Source organism: Musca domestica, unplaced genomic scaffold (genome assembly GCF_030504385.1).
Source record: "Musca domestica strain aabys unplaced genomic scaffold, Musca_domestica.polishedcontigs.V.1.1 37, whole genome shotgun sequence".
In the NCBI taxonomy this organism is placed as follows: domain Eukaryota; kingdom Metazoa; phylum Arthropoda; class Insecta; order Diptera; family Muscidae; genus Musca; species Musca domestica.
Window position 1 is genome coordinate 7,800,486 of NW_026712321.1, and position 16,809 is coordinate 7,817,294.

General features: G+C 38.1%; 2 protein-coding genes across 2 annotated transcripts; both read left to right on the forward strand.

Annotated features, from left to right (window-relative positions):
* Window positions 1–2,433: 2,433 nt before the first annotated feature.
* LOC101890683 (uncharacterized) lies at window positions 2,434–3,099 on the forward strand. Its single transcript, XM_005189659.2, has 3 exons — window positions 2,434–2,460; window positions 2,545–2,883; window positions 2,944–3,099. The coding sequence occupies exons 1-3, from the start codon at window positions 2,434–2,436 to the stop codon at window positions 3,097–3,099; spliced, it is 522 nt and encodes a 173-aa protein (XP_005189716.2).
* Window positions 3,100–8,836: 5,737 nt separating this feature from the next.
* On the forward strand, window positions 8,837–9,577 carry LOC101899422 (trypsin-1-like). The gene has a single exon (XM_005185295.3). The coding sequence runs from the start codon at window positions 8,837–8,839 to the stop codon at window positions 9,575–9,577; it is 741 nt and encodes a 246-aa protein (XP_005185352.2).
* The last annotated feature ends 7,232 nt before the right edge of the window (window positions 9,578–16,809 follow it).

Sequence of the window (16,809 nt, forward strand, 5' to 3'; positions counted from 1 at the left end):
TTGGAATGTCCAAGGTCTGCGCCAAAATGTTTTGCGTGTCCCAAGCTTTAATACACCCTCCAGAATTTTTTCGCGATAATATTCGGCATTTATTGTGATGCCACGGACGATTAAAACGAGCGAAGAACGGCCATCGGTTGTTATGGCGGCCCACAACATCACCATTGCCGGCGTTTGAGTTCTGGTGGCCAACCGAAGGTGCACATTTTCAGCTGACCTTTTTTGGCAAGTAAACACGAACATTATGTTTGTTTACAAACTGCTGGACAACGAACGTTTTCTCATCGGAGAAAACCACAATCGGCAGTTCATCACTTTCGGCCAAGCAAAGCAACTCGTTAGCTCTTTTGCAACTATCTTCTTTCTCTTGCGGTTTAAGTTCTTGCACTTTTTATACCCTCCACCATAGTATGGAGGCAATATTAAGTTTGTCATTCCGTTTGTAACACCTCGAAATATACATTTTAGACCCCACAAAATATATATATTCTCGATCAGCATAAAATTCAATGTCGATTTAGCGATGTCCGTCCGTCTATCCGTCTGCCAGTCTGTGGAGATCACTCTAGCTTCCGAACAAAATGAAGTAGGTTGATAAAATTTTACTCAAATGTGTATTATGTCTGCAGGACTTTTGGTATTGCAAATGGGCCATGTAGGTCCACGTTTGGTTATAGCCCCCATATAAGTGACCCTCCCGATATTCGGTATTTTAATGATTTTAGCGACATTATTCATCGGAATTGTTTCAAAATTGGTATTTGAAGTTTGAAATGAATACTACAGCCTATGACAGAAAATTGTATGTGCAGGTCCACGTCTTCGTATAGCCCCCATATACCGTATCCCCCGATATTCGGTATTTTGATGATTTTTGTGACTTTATTCACCAGAATTGTTTCAAATTTGGTATTTGAAGTTCGTAATAGACACTACAGCATAAAACAGAAAATAAGCCATGTAGGTCCACGTCTTCGCATAGCCCCCATACAACGGTACCTCCCAATATTCGGTATTTTGATGATTTTAGCGACATTATTTACCGGAATTAATTCAAATTTTGTATTTGAAGTTTGAAATGAATACTACAGCCTATGACAGAAAATTGTATGTGCAGGTCCATGTCTTCGTAAAGCCCCCATACAGCGGTACTTCCCGATATTCGGCATTTTAATGATTTTAGCTACATTATTTACCGGAATTGTTTCAAATTTCGCATTGGTAGTTCGTAATGAATACCACAGTCTATGACAGAAAATTGTCTGTGCAGGTCCACGTCTTCGTATAGCCCCCATATAACGGTACCCCCCGATATTCGTTATTTTGATGATTTCTGTGACTTTATTCACCAGAATTGCTTCAAATTTCGCATTAAATGTTCGTAATGAATACCACAGCCTATGACAGAAAATTGTCTGTGCAGGTCCACGTCTTCGTATAGCCCCATATTACGGTACCTCCCGATATTTGGCATTTTGATGATTTTAGCGACATTATTTACCGGTATTGTTTCAAATTTGGTATTTGAAGTTTGAAATGAATACTACAGCCTATGGCAGAAAATTTTCTGTGCAGGTCCACATCTTCGTATAACCCCCATATAACGGTACCTCCCGATATTCGGTATTTTGAGGATTTTAGCGACATTATTCACCGGAATTGTTTCGATTTTCGCATTGGTAGTTCGTAATAAATACTACAGCCTATGCCAGAAAATTATCTGTGCAGGTCCGCGTTTTATAACCTCCATGGTACCTCCCTATATTCGTTATTTTGATGATTTTAGCTAGATTATAAACTGATTTTTTTTTTTTAAATTTCACATTTGAATATTGTAAAGCTTGTGCCAAAAGTTGCCTATGCAGGTCCACGTCGTCGTATAGACCCTAATATACGGCTACATTCTGTATTTTTAAGATTTTAACAGAATTTTTAACGGATTTTAATTTTATTTTGAAAATTGCCAAATTTGTACAAATGGTGGAAGGTATTCACCGAACTTACAGCTTTTTTACTGGTTTTACATTTTTTCGTAGCTATCCATCCTATCACGGCTAATGACATTTTGCGATAATTACAATTAATATTTGGGAATTTAATCATTAAAAATATCGCACTAATTATTATATACTCTAAGGGTTGTTAATGACATGACCTCTTTAGAGGGGGAAACTTCTTTAAAAACTGCAACAAATTTATCAAATTTTCATCCACACGAGGAGACAGAGAGGAGGTTAGCCTTTTTTCGAAAATATCTAAATTACAATCCCCCACACACAATTAAAAATAAATCAATTCCAAAAAAATATAATTTAAATATTGAAAAAGTGTAGGATCACAATTGGAAACATTGCAATCATTAGCAGTTGATCGGTGGTTTTCCACAATTCTAAATGGGAAATGTTCAGCAGATGTGTAATCGTTTTACTGGTGATGCTTCACCTATTTATTGCTATTGCGGTAAGTAAACTATGAATTTTTTGAATTTTAGTTTCAGGGTCACTCTCTAAGTCTCTCTCTCTCTCTCTCTCTTTCTCGTTTCAGTTGACCAAACGCACCTTTAAACTACAATTCTTCGACTATGATTGCCTGAATCTAACCTCACATATCAAAGTGTTTGAATGCGTTTTCGAACGACAGTCCGCCAATCGTTTTATATTCAGCGAACGTTTAATGTTGTCCCGGGATATGAATGAAAATTTCGAAATGCATTTGTTTATCAGTGCCAAGCCGAGGTATGGAAAAAAGAAGGTACAATTTATCGATGTCCGCTTTAATGTCTGTGAGTTCTTGAATCACCCGCTGCAAGTTCAAATGTTGAGGAGTTTACTCCTGGAACTTTTCCGCTCGAGTAATATTCCCCTGAATTGTCCCTTTAAGGGGGTGAGTATTTAATATTTGATCTTCTGTAGGTTTGTTGATAAGTTATTTGTTATTTTTCAGGATTTCCTTTACAAAATGAACAACTTCTCATTTACCGATGCCTATTTTCCACGCTACACACCAGCCGTGAATTTCACATTTCAAATGGAATTTTTCGATGGCAAAACAATGTTTGCAATAACGAGAATAACTGGCGATATCACACCATCGCGTTGAAAGGAAAGATATTGAAATTAAATGAATAAAGTCTTGAAGGAAGGAAAAGAGAAATTCTCTTTACCTTAGCAATGGATGACTTTCTTATTAAAAAACAAAAACCAGTAATCAAAATCCTAAAGCCGGGCGGGGCCGATTTTATGATAACCTACACCACTTTGCTAATTTAGTTGAGCTCCACTTAACAATTAAAAGTTTTTATGGGAGAATTCAATCATATACGCTATGATTATAATTATAATTTAAAATTTAAAGGACTAAATATGCCGAAGCATTTGTATCTTTTAAATTCGGACTTGTATTGCCCATTTGGTGCGAAATTAATTTGAAATCACATAAAGATATATGGGAGCTATATCCAAATCTAAGCCGATCTCGATAAAATTTGGCCAAGATATTTCTGAGCTGTATTTGATATATTTCTCTGAATATCGTTGTTACAGTGCCTATTACGGTTGAGGGTAACAAATACAACAAATCGGATGAACAATATATATGGGAGCTATAGCAATATCTGAACCGATTTTCACCAAATTTGCCATACTAGCTTCTAGACTCAATTCGGTTGCATGTTCCATTCCATTTAGACATATATTAGACGTTTGGTGTACAATAAAAAGTAAATCGGACGAAGTTATATATGGGAGCTATATCCAAATCTGAACCGATCTCGATAAAATTTAGCAAAGGTATTCCTGAGCTGTATTTGATATATTTCCCCAAATATTGTTGTTACAGAGTGCATATTACGGCTGCGGAGGACAAAAATAACAAATCGGATGAACAATATATATGGGAGCTATAGCTATATCTGAACCGATTTCGATCAAATTTGGCATACTTATTTTCAGGCCTAATTTGGATGTATGTGCAAAATTCCATAATATTCGGGCTGATATTACACGTTTGGTGCACAATAAAATGCAAATCGGACGAAGATATATATGGGAGCTATATCTAAATTTTGACCGATTATCTCCAATTTCAATCGTCCTTGGGCCAAACGAATGATCCGTGCAAAATTTCATTTCAATCGGATAATAAATACGACCTGCATTTTGTTCACAAGAATACATGGACGGACGGACAGACGGACTGACATGCATAAATCAACTCAGAAAGTGATTCTGTGCAGATCATCAAAATGAACTATAAGTCTATCTCGTTTCCTTTTGCCTGTTACAAACAAATGAACAAAAACATTATACCCTTACCACCTTGTGGTGTAGGGTATAAAAAAAGTAAGTTCGGCGGGGCTGAACTTTGAATACCCTCCTCCATTTCGAACGAATTTGGCAAATTTTTGGCGAATTTTCAAAAAGAAAAATAAAATCCTTAAAATTTTCTGTTAAAATCTTAAAAATGCCGAATGTAGCCGTTATATTAGGGTCTATAAAACGACCTGGACCGGCATAGTCAACTTTTGTCAAAAGCCATTACAAAATTCAAATACGAAACTTGAAAAAAAAATTCGATGAATTCGGTTATATAAGGGCTATACGAAGGCGTGGACCTGCACAGATAATTTTCTGTCATAGGCTGTAGTATCTATTACGAACTTCAATTGCCAAATTTGAAACAATTCCGGAGAATAATGTCGCTAAAATCATCAAATAACGGAATATCTGGAGGTACCGCTATATGGAGGGCTATACGAAGGCGTGGACCTGCACAGATAATTTTCTGTCATAGACTGTAGTATCCATTACGAACTTCAATTGCCAAATTTGAAACAATTCCGGTGAAGAATGTCGCTAAAATCATCAAAATATCGAATATAGAGAGGTACCGTTATATGAGGGCTATACGATGACGTAGACCTGCACAGACAATTTTCTGTCATAGGCTGTAGTATCTATTACAAACTTCAAGCATCAAATTTTAAACAATTCCGGTGAACAATGTCTCTGAAATTATTAAAATACCGAATATCGGGAGGTACCGTTGTTTGGGGCTATACGAAAACGTGGACCTGCATAGACAATTTTTTGTCATAGGCTGTAGCATCCATTGCGAACTTCAAACACCAAATTTGAAACAATTCCGGCGAATAATGTCGCTAAAATCATCAAACTACCGAATATCGGGAGGTGTCGTTATATGGGGGCTATACGATGACGTGGACCTACATAACCCATTTTCAATACCAAAAGTCCTACGGACATAATACACATTTGAGAAAAATGTTATTAACCTATTTCATTTCATTTGGAAGCAAGAGCGATTTCCACAGACGGACGGAAACCGCTGATCAAAAATATATTCTTTGTGGGGTCTACAATGTAGAGGGTGAGACAAAAAGCTGCAACAATGTCAAGCGCTATATTATTTTAAATTTTGTTAAATTTTTTTGAATGAAAGCAAAAAATGTCGGAAATAGCTTCAGAATTTAGAATAAGTTTAGATTTGTTCGAATTGGTCACCTTTGGCACGAATTATGGCATTCAAATGGCCAATGAAACCGTCACACGCTGCCCGAATGTTACTCTGCGGTATTTTGGGCCATTCCCGGCGTAGCGCTTGCTTGAGGTGATCGACACTTTGGTATTTTTTAGTGGCAGCCTTGCTTTCCAAAATACTCCAGGCACAATAGTCCAACGGATGGGTATCCGGAGATTTTGGTGGTCATTGTTCGCTGGAAAAGATGCGAGGAACCTCATTTTGTAACCATTCTTGGGTGGCGTGTGCTGAGTGCGTTGGTGCTGAGTCCTGTTGGAATGTCCAAGATCTGCGGTCAAAATGTTTGCGTGCGCCCAAAGCTTTAATACACCCTCCAGAATATTTTCGCGATAATATTCGGCATTTATTCTGATGCCACGGTCGATTAATACGAGCGGAGAGCGACCATCGGCAGTTATGGCGGCCCTCATGGTCGGCGATTGAGTTCTGGTGGCCAACCGAAGTTGCACAATTCAGCTGACCTCCTTGGCAAGTAAACACGATCATTCTGTTTGGTTACAAACTGCTGTTTTCTCATCGGAGAAAACCAAATTCGGCAGTTCACCACTTTCGGCCAAGCGAAGCAACTCTTTAGCTCTTTTGAATCTCTTTTCTTTCTGTTGCGTTGTAAGTTCTTGCACTTTTTGGAATTTCAATGGCTTTACCCAGAGCTCATTTTGCAATATTTACCGAATGGGATATTGCGATATATTCAGCTCACGAGCCATTTTTCGGCCACTGCGACGCAGGTTTCAATCAAGTCGCTTCTTTACTTTCCGAACAATTTCTGCTGATGTTGTTGTTTTCTTCTGCTGTTGCCACTTTCTTGACGTCGGGCTATGCTACCAGTATGACGGTAACGAACGATGGTACGAGACACAAAAGATTTATTCACATTTAAATGCTGGAGTGCTCTAACGATAGCCACTTGTGGTTCTCCAGCCAAATATAAAGAAATCACACTATCGCGCTTGAATTCCATCACGAATAACTTTTTTTCCGGAAAATTTTCACCAAAAAGCCTTAGTACGCTTGTAAACAATATAATGAGCTGTCACTGGAATAATTTTAACAGCTGTCGGACAAGTGGCTTAGAAATGACAGCAGTCTGAAGTTGGCTGCAGTTTTTTTTTTTTATATCACCCTGTGTATTTCGAGGTGTTACATACGGAATGACAAACTTAATGTACCCTCCATACTATGGTGGAGGATATACTAATAAACAAGTAAAAAAGCAGTAAGTTCGGCCGGGCCGAACTTTGAATACCCTCCACCATTTAGAAAGAATTAGAAAATATTCAAAAAAAAATAAAATCCATTAAAAATTCTGTTAAAATCTTTAAAATACCTAATATCGGAAGGTGCCGATATATGGGGGGACATACGCTATTGTGGACCTATTTAGACAAATCTATGTCTGGGGGTAAAGTACTCACAAGGAACTCCTTGTGTGGATTTTCAGATAATTCCATTGGGAAATATGGCTAACATCATCAAAATACCGAATATCGGGGGGTACAGTTATATGGGGGATATACGATATCGTGGACCTATATAGACAATTCTTTTTGAGGGGGTAAAATTCCCACAAGGGACTCCTTTTGTGGAATTTTAGACAATTCCATTGAAAAATGTGGATAAAATCATCAAAATACCAAAAATCGGGGGTACCGTTATATGGGGGCTATACGATATCGTGGACCTATATAGATAATTCTCTGCCGAAGTATAAAGTGCCCACAAGGAACTCCTTGTGTGGATTTTCAGACAATTCCGTTGAAAAATGTGAGTAAAATCATCAAAATAACGAATATCGGGGGGTACCGTTATATGGGGGCTATACGATATTGTGGACCTATATAGATAATTCTCTGCCGAGGTATAAAGTACCCACAAGGAACTCCTTGTGTGGATTTTCAGACAATTCCGTTGAAAAATGTGGGTAAAATCATCAAAATACCGAATATCGGGGGGTACCGTTATATGGGGGCTATACGATATCGTGGACCGATACAGCCCATCTTCGAACTTGACCTGCCTGCAGACAAAAGAGAGATCTGTGCAAAATTTTAGCTTCCTATCTTAATTCGTTTAGACTGTAGCGTGATTACAACAGACGGACAGACGGACAGACGGATAGACGGACGGACAGGGCTAAATCGTCTTAGAATTTTACGCTGATCAAGAATATATATACTTTGTTGGGTCTAAAATGATTATTTCGATGAGTTACAAACGGAATGACGAGATTAATATACCCTCCATACCTTTTTTGGTGGAGGGTATAAAAAAAGTTTTCTATGAGGATTTGAGCCACCGTCCTGAAGTCGCAGAGGCCGATATGCTAGCTCTGTGCATCACCCGTTGGTGTATGTGGGGCGGTTAACTTCGCTCGATTAGGAAGTAAATGAGGTGATTGAAGTGATTTTTTCTAACAACATTTCGATCTCTGCAATAAACAGATGTGGAACAAATAAGAATAAGGAAAAAGTCCCAAACAGGACAGGCATGATTTTTTTTTTTTTTTTTTGTGATATCCCAGCAAACAATTTGTGATGAAAGTAAAACTAATCATAATTTACCACAAAAGTAGCCATTCGTCCATAGCTGCAGATGGTTAAGTCTTTTTGGACAAAGCGAATTACAGAAAATTCAGAGCTGATTTTAATGACGAGAATTTCGAATAGTGATTACCACACTTTGCCCTCCCATCCATGATCCTTTGATATTAATAAGAAAAAAATTAAAATTTTAAAGGGCCCCAAAAACACTATTACTTGTCCCACAGTTACATACAATGTAGGGCTGGGTATGCTTATTTGAAATGACATTACTTGCTTAACTATACCCTGGGAAGAACGCTGTATTAATTTTGCGAAAACGTTCTCAAATGTAACCAATTCGACTCTTAGATATCCCATAACTTCTTTTTTTTTTGCATTAGCGTAATTTCCGCTTATTTATCTAACCCACATTTTATTTACCCAGACGCCGCACGAGACTTGAGGCAATAAATAATGGCCTGCTGGCAAATAATTCCGTAAGGTGAGAACTAAGGCGTTAAAATATTCGTTAACCTTCAACTAGGCAAAGTAGGTCAAACGAAATTCATAAGCATTAAGAGTTTTGACACTTCACACCCAGCTGTGAATTAAATTGCGGGATAACAAAACTAGAATTTAGAATTCGGTAGAGTCAGAACTATTTGAATATTTTAAATATAAAAGCCGATTTTGTTAAAACGAAATCAGTGCGAATTCCCCTGCCGTTGGTGACTTTCTTTGGAAATCAAAATAAAATGCTACCTCTTCTATTCTTGGCTTTGATGTTGGGCTATACTTCCGCTGCCAGCCGTATAATTGGCGGACAATTTGCCACAGCAGGGCAATTCCCCTACCAAGTATCTCTACAACTAAAAGGACGTCATCATTGTGGTGGTTCCATAATATCGGAAACTTTTATTGTCACCGCAGCCCATTGTACAATTGGACAAAATCCAGCGGCGATGAAGGTCGTCGTCGGCACCAATGATCTCTTGGCCGGCAATGGTCGATCTGTAAATGTTGCCCAATTCATCATCCATCCCCGTTACAATTCTCAGAGTCAAGATTTTGATATGTCTTTGATTAAATTGGCCGAGCCGTTGCAATTGGGTACGGCGACAGTGGATAAAATCGAAATGGCTGCTGCGGATTCGAATTTTGCCGCCGACACTTTGGCAACGATTAGTGGTTTTGGAGCCATCAATGGCAACTTACAATTGCCGAATAAACTGAAATTTGCCCGTGTTCAGTTGTGGAGTCGTGATTTCTGCAATCCTCAAAATATACCCGGCATAACGGATCGCATGATTTGTGCCGGTCATCCCAGTGGACAGGTTAGCTCTTGCCAGGGTGACAGTGGCGGCCCCTTGACTGTGGATAATAAGTTGTTTGGTGTCGTTTCATGGGGCTTTGGTTGTGGAGCTCAAGGTAAACCGGCCATGTATACCTACGTGGGCGCCCTACGTTCGTGGATTAAACAGAATTCAGGAGTTTGAAAAAAATAACTTAAAAATGCTTAGATCTGATAAATAAAATCTGTTCCATTGCAATAGTTCGAATAGTTCTTGTTTATTTTCAGTTCTTAATAAAATTGATTTTGACAAGTGATAACCATACTTTGCCCGCTGTAACGGCAGAATTTCGCCCCTTGGGCTGGAATAGCTAGTCGAGGTCCTGCGATTCGTAGAGAAATTTATTTGTGAGGAAATAGTACTTCTCACACAACATTTTCCCCCAATAAGCCTTTCGCAGGGACGAAAATGACGCCAATTTTTCCAATTTTCTTATATTCTGGAGGATTTTCCTACGCTTATTATTATACCCTCCACGTTTTCGTATAGCCCCCATATAATGATACCTCCCTTGTATCGGAATTTTGATGATTTTAGCGAACCTATTCACCGGAATTGTTTCAACTTCGGTATTTGAAGTTCGTAATGGATACTACAGCCTATGACAGAAAATTATCTGTGCAGGTCCACGTCTTCGCATAGCCACCATATAACGGTACCTCCCGATATTCGGTACTTTGATGATTTTAGCGACATTATTATCCGGAATTCTTTCAAATTTGGTTTTTGAAGTTCGTAATGAATACTACAGCCTATGGCAGAAAATGGTCTTTGCAGGTCCACATCTTCGTATAGCCCCCATATAACGCTACCTCCCGATATTCGGTATTTTGATGATTTAAGCGACATTATTCACCGGAGTTGTTTCAAATTTGGTATTTGAAGTTCGTAATGGATACTACAGCCTATGACAGAAATTTGTCTGTGCAGGTCTACGTCTTCGTATAGCCCCCATATAACGGTACCTCCCGATATTCGGTATTTTGATGCTTTTAGCGACATTATTCACTGGAATTGTTTCAAACTTGGAATTTGATATTCGTAACGGATTCTCCGGCCTATGACAGAAAATTGTCAGTGCAGGTCCACGTCTTCGTAAAGCCCCCATATAACGGTACCTACCGATATTCTGTATTTTGATAATTTGTGTGACAATATTTACCGGAATTGTTTCAAATTTGGTACTTGATATTCGTAACGGATGCTCCGGCCTATGACAGAAAATTGTCTGTGCAGTTCCACGTTTTCGTATAGCCCCCATATAACGGTACCTCCCGATATTCGGTATTTTGATGATTTTAGCGACATTATTCACCGGAATTGTTTCAAATCCAGTACTTGATATTCGTGACGGATACTACAGCCTATGCCAGAAATTTGTCTGTGCAGGTCCACGTCTTCGTATAGCCCCCTTTATAACGGTACCTCCCGATATTCGGTATTTTGATGATTTTAGCTCCATTATTCACCGGACTAGTTTCACTTTTGGTGTTTGAAGTTCGTAATGGATACTATAGCCTAAGCCAGAAAATTGTCTGTGCAGGTCCACATCTTCGTATAGCCCCCATATAATGGTATCTCCCGATATTCGGTATTTTTATTATTTAAGCGACATTATTCACCGGAAATGTTTCAAATTTGGTTTTAGAAGTTCGTAATGAATACTAGAGCCTATGACGGAATATTGTCTGCACAGGTCCACACCTTCGTATAGCTCCCATATAACGGTACCACCCGATATCCGGTATTTTGTTAATTTTAGCGGTATTATTCACCAGAATTGTTTCAAATTTGGTATTAGATGTTCGTAACGGATACTGCAGCCTAAGACAAAAAATTGTATGTGCAGGTCCACATCTTCGTATAGCCGGTACTTCCCGATATTCGGTATTTTGATGATTTTATCTACACTATTCACCGAATTTTTCTTTCAAGTTTCGCATTTGAATATTGTAATGGCTTTTGACAAAAGTTGCCTATGCAGGTCCACGTCGTCGTATAGGCCATAACAGTTATATTCGGTATTTTTAAGATTTCAACAGAATTTTTAACGGATTTTATTCTTTTGAAAATTGCCAAATTCGTTCCAAATGGTGGAGGATATTCAAAGATCGGCCCGGCCGAACTTACTGTTTTTTTACTTATTTTTTCTTTATACATACCTGCAGAGCCCTACAAATTCTACAGAGTTGAATTTTCGCTCTACAAATGAAATTCGTCCAGCTTGTTATAACTTCTCTAAAAAGGTTTCAGGGAATCACAAAGCAAAACTACAGCTAGTATTTCCTGACTTCACACCTTTGAATGTCCAATACTCTCTAACATCAATTCCATTTTTCACACTCTCTCCTTACAACCACTCTATCCTTTCCCATCACATTTCATTGTCATTTGCCATATTTTCTTGGTGTTTACCACATATTTCTGTCATTTGCAAAAGATGTTTTATTTTTGTCAAAATCTCCTTGAATTGGGGTTTTTGGGTTTTTAGTGTCAATGAACCGTTATCGGATAATTTTTGTTAATTGTCAACTGATAAATTAACCACAAAATTTAATTTTCTGCTTCAGGAATTTTCAAAAGATTTTCGGGGGCCAAAAAGAAAATCTTTTGCTTAAGTGGCAAAATATGTTTTGTTGGTGTGTGTGCCAGGTCTTTTATTTCCAAAATGACCCTTTTAAATGTTTAACCTTTTGTAAAACATATTTTAAATTAAGTTAGAATTGTGTTGTACAGTTAGAGTGTGGTAACTGGAAATGAGTGACAGGAAACGAGATTGTTTGGAATTATTAAGGGCTTTGCTTAAATGCGATTACAAGGCTATTAAAATAATTTAGGACTCCAATATTTTAGTAACAAATTTGAAATTATGTTTGAAATAAGGTTGTAACAATTATCAAGCTTTTACTGTATTTGCAAAAGAAACGGTGATGTATCACTTGAAATATATAAAATATGTTTGAAATAAATCTTATAATATTTTGGAAAATGTTCTCCTTAATGTGTATTTTAGGCAGGTAATTCAAAGTTAATTAGAATTTTGAAGCACTGTCTGAAAATTGGTCTTTGAGGGATCAGTGCGACTCCATAGACGAACTGGGACGTCAGAGTGGCTTTATAGACGAGCTGGAGGACCTACGAAGGATCAGCGCGTCTATACGGATTCAGGCACTAGAGAATAACAAATTTGACATACTGATTTTAGAACTTAACGAGGACTGATTTATAAGCTATACCAACGTGGAATAAGGAAAAAGAAATAAAATGGATGTAATCGATGAGGAAGGAATTGCGAAACACACATTTTTAAATAGATTACAGTTTTTTTTCTAATAGAGCACAATTACTTCCGATGAGAAAATAAATTTGACAATGTATTTTAAGGTACGTCTATGGGAAACCCCCTGTCTCGAATCATTTCCAACATCGTACCAAATAAAGTATTTGACGACGTGATAGAGGAACTTACGATAAAATACATACGTTGTTACGATCCAAATGAACACACATATAATTATGATGGAGGTGGAAGCCCATCCCAACCACGGCCACTTAATACGTAATAATGAATGTTGTACTGGCTCCCAACCAACTTACATCTATTTTGACATTTAGTCTACAGGTTGAGATGAAAAAACTGCAACTAACTTTAGACTGCTGTCATTTCTAAGCCACCCGTCCGACAGCTGTTAAAATTATTCCAGTGACAGCTCATTATATTGTTTACAAGCGTACAAAAGCATTTTGTTGAGAATTTTCCAAAAAAAAAGTTATTGGTGATGGAATTCAAGCGTGATAGTGTGAGGCCTTTCTATTTGGCTAGAAAACCACCAGTGGCTGGAGCTAGAGAGAGGCTAGTTCTAGAAAGAGGATAAAGCAAGTGGTTAGAGCACTCCAGCATTTGCTCGTTACCGTGATACTGGTAGCGTAGCTCGACGTCAAAGAAGTGGACGGAAGAAAACAGCAACATCTGCTGGTCCGAAAAGTAAAGAAGTGACTTGCGTTGCAGTGGCCGAAAAATGGCTCGTGAGCTGAACATATCGCAATGTTCCACTCGGCAAATATTGAAAAAGGAGCTCGAGATAAAGCCTCGGGTTAAAGAAATTGAAATTGCAAAAAGTGCAAGAACTTACACCGCAACGGAATGAAAATAAACTCAAAAGAGCTAAAGAGTTTCTTCGCCGAATTTGGTTCTCTCCCATGAGAAAATATTTGTTGTTCAGCAGTTTGTAAACAACCAAAATGATCCGCTCGCGTTTACTTGCCAAAGAGGTCAGCTGAAAATGTGCACTTTCGGTTGGCCACCAGAACTCAAGCGCCGTCCAAGGTGATTGTGTGGGCCGCCATAACAGCCGATGATCGCTCTCCGCTCAAATTAATCGACCGTGTGGCATCAGAATAAATTGCCGAATATTACAGCAAAAATATTCTGGAGGGTGTATTAAAGCCTTGGGCATGCAAACATTTTGGCCGCACACCTTGGACATTCCAATGGGACTCAGTACCATCGCACTCAGCACGCGCCACCCAAGAATGGGTACAAAATAAGGTTCCTCGCTTCATTTCCAGCGCACAATGGCTACCAAAATCTCCGAATATCAATCCGTTGGACTATTGTATCTGGAATATTTTGAAAAGCAAAATTAAAAAAAATAACAAAGTGTCGATCATCTCAAGCAAGCGCTTCGCTGGGAATGGGCCAAAATACCGCAGAGCAACCGTTGGCCGTTTGAAGACCATAATTCGTAATTATATGTAGCTCTCGCTCTCGAACACTGGGAAAGGTGATGATAGGACAGCAATCACATTTAACGACGTAACGGTGACTGATCTGAAGAGGTGCGCTGGCCATTTTATCCGCCAATTTGTCGAGCACCCCGAGAGTGATAGGGCGAGGCGAAGAGTACTACGTCGTATAAGAGCTCTTATCGCCGAGGATGTACCTCTACAGTTAATGATGGGAGATGTTGTGAATGTCATCCGAATCGCTAAGTCATCTAAAACGTTGGGACCGGACGGAATATCAATGGTTATGTTGAAGAATTCTGTTAAAATTTTAAAAATACCGAATGTAGCCGTATATTAGGGTCTATACGACGACGTGGACCTGCATAGGCAACTTTTGTCACAAGCTATTACAATATTCAAATGCGAAACTTGAAGAAATCTGTTTATAATGTAGCTAAAATCATCAAAATACCGAATATAAGGAGGTACCATGGTGGTTATAAAACGCGGACCTGCACAGACAACGTTCTGTCATCGTTTGTAGTATCCATTACGAACTTTATATACCGAATTTGAAATAATTCCGATGAATAATTTCTCTAAAATCATAAAAATACCGAAAGGAGGGAGGTACCATTATATAGGGGCTATACGACGACGTGGACCTGCACAGACAATTTTCTGTCTTAGGCTGTAGTATCCATTACGAACTTCAAATACCAAATTTAAAACAATTCCGGTGAATAATGTTGCTAAAATAATCAAAATACCGAATAACCTTTATCATGGCGGAAGCTAGAGTGATTTCCACAGACGGATAGACGGACGGACATCGCTAAATTTGCCATAGAATTTCATGCTGATCAAGAATATATATACTTTGTGGGGTCTAAAATATATATTTCGAATGACAAACTTAATATACCCTCTATACTACGGTGGGGGGCATAAAAAATGCCTATTTTTCAAAGTGTTTTCCCACACCTATTATCTTTTTCATGACATCATATTTATAATATTATTGGTCTCTATTTTCCCCTCAGTTGTACAATAATTGTAAAAACGTTTTGACCATCGGTTTCTCCGGACAACAACCCGAAAAAATATCCGTTAAAAATTCAAAATTTAATAATTTTCCTTTACGACTCATCCAGCGTAAGTCTTTATGTTATGCGATCGACTCCAATTCATCTTTCAGCCCCCGACTCCCGAATATTTATATTTTTTTACGTTTTATTGAATGAAAGTTTTAATGAATTTCTGAAATAGCATCAAATTTTAAAATACGTTTAGATTTGTTCGAATTGGTCACCTTTGGCACGAATTATGGCCTTCAAACCATTTTCGGCCAAGCGAAGCAACTCTTTAGCTCTTTTGAGTCTATTTTCATTCTGTTGCGGTGTAAGTTCTTGCATTTTTTTGGAATTTCAATGGCTTTACCCCGAGCTCATTTTTCAATATTTGCCGAATGGAATATTATATGTACAGCTAACGAGCCATTTTCGGCTACTGCGACGTGGGTTTCGATCAAGTCGCTTCTTTTCATTTCGAACCATTTCTGTTGATGTTGCTGTTTTCTTCCGTCCACTTCCTTGACGTCGGGCTACGCTACCAGTATCACGAAACACAAAAGATTTATTCACATTTAAATGCCAAAGATAGCCACTTGTGATTTTTCAGCCAAATATAAAGAAATCACACTATTCCGCTTGAATTCCATCACGAATAGATTTTTTCTGGAAAATTCTCACCAAAGTGCTTTTGAACGCTTGTAAACAATATAATGAGCTGTCACTGAAATAATTTTAACAGCTTAGAAATGAGAGCAGTCTGAAGTTGGCTGCAGTTTTTATGCCCTACACCACAAAGTGGTCAGGGTATTATGTCTTTGTGCATTTGTTTGTAACAGGCAAAAAGAAACGAGATAGACTCATAGTTCCTTTTGATGATCTGCATAGAATCACATTCTGAGTCGATTTATGCATGTCCGTCCGCCTGTCCATGTATTTTTGTGAACAAAGTACAGTTCGCATTTATTACCAGATCCAGATGAAATTTTGCACAGATCACTTCTTTGGCCCAAGGACGAACCCTATTGAAATTTAGATATAGCTCTCATATATATCTTCGTTCGATTTGCCTTTTATTGTGCACCAAACGTGTAATATCAGCCCGAATTGTATGGAATTTTGCACATACAACCAAATTAGGCCTTAAAATAAATATGCCAAATTTGATCGAAATCGGTTCACATATATTGTTCATCGGATTTGTTATTTTAGTCCTCCTCAGCCGTAATATGCACTCTGTAACAACAATATTTGGAGAAATATATCAAATGCTGCTCAAAAATACATTTGCTAAATTTTATCGAGATCGGTTCAGATTTGGATGTAGCTCCCATATATAACTTCGTCCGATTTACATTTTATTGTCCACCAAACGTTTAATATTTGTCCAAATGGGATGGAATTTGGCACATACGACCGAATTTAGTCTAGAAGGTAGTATGCCAAATTTGGTGAAGATCGGTTCAGATATAGCAATAGCTCCCATGTATATTGTTCATCCGATTTGTTGTATTTGTTACCCATGGCCGTAATATGCTCTCCGTAGCAACGATATTCATGGAAATATATCAAATACAG

Excerpts from the sequence above, each read along its gene's own strand:
- LOC101890683 (XM_005189659.2), top strand. The coding sequence starts at position 2,434 with ATGCTTCACCTATTTATTGCTATTGCG. Across the intron at positions 2,461-2,544 it reads ACCTATTTATTGCTATTGCG|TTGACCAAACGCACCTTTAA; the intron begins GTAAGTAAACTA and ends TTCTCGTTTCAG. Across the intron at positions 2,884-2,943 it reads TGAATTGTCCCTTTAAGGGG|GATTTCCTTTACAAAATGAA; the intron begins GTGAGTATTTAA and ends GTTATTTTTCAG.
- LOC101899422 (XM_005185295.3), top strand. The coding sequence starts at position 8,837 with ATGCTACCTCTTCTATTCTTGGCTTTGATGTTGGGCTATACTTCCGCT.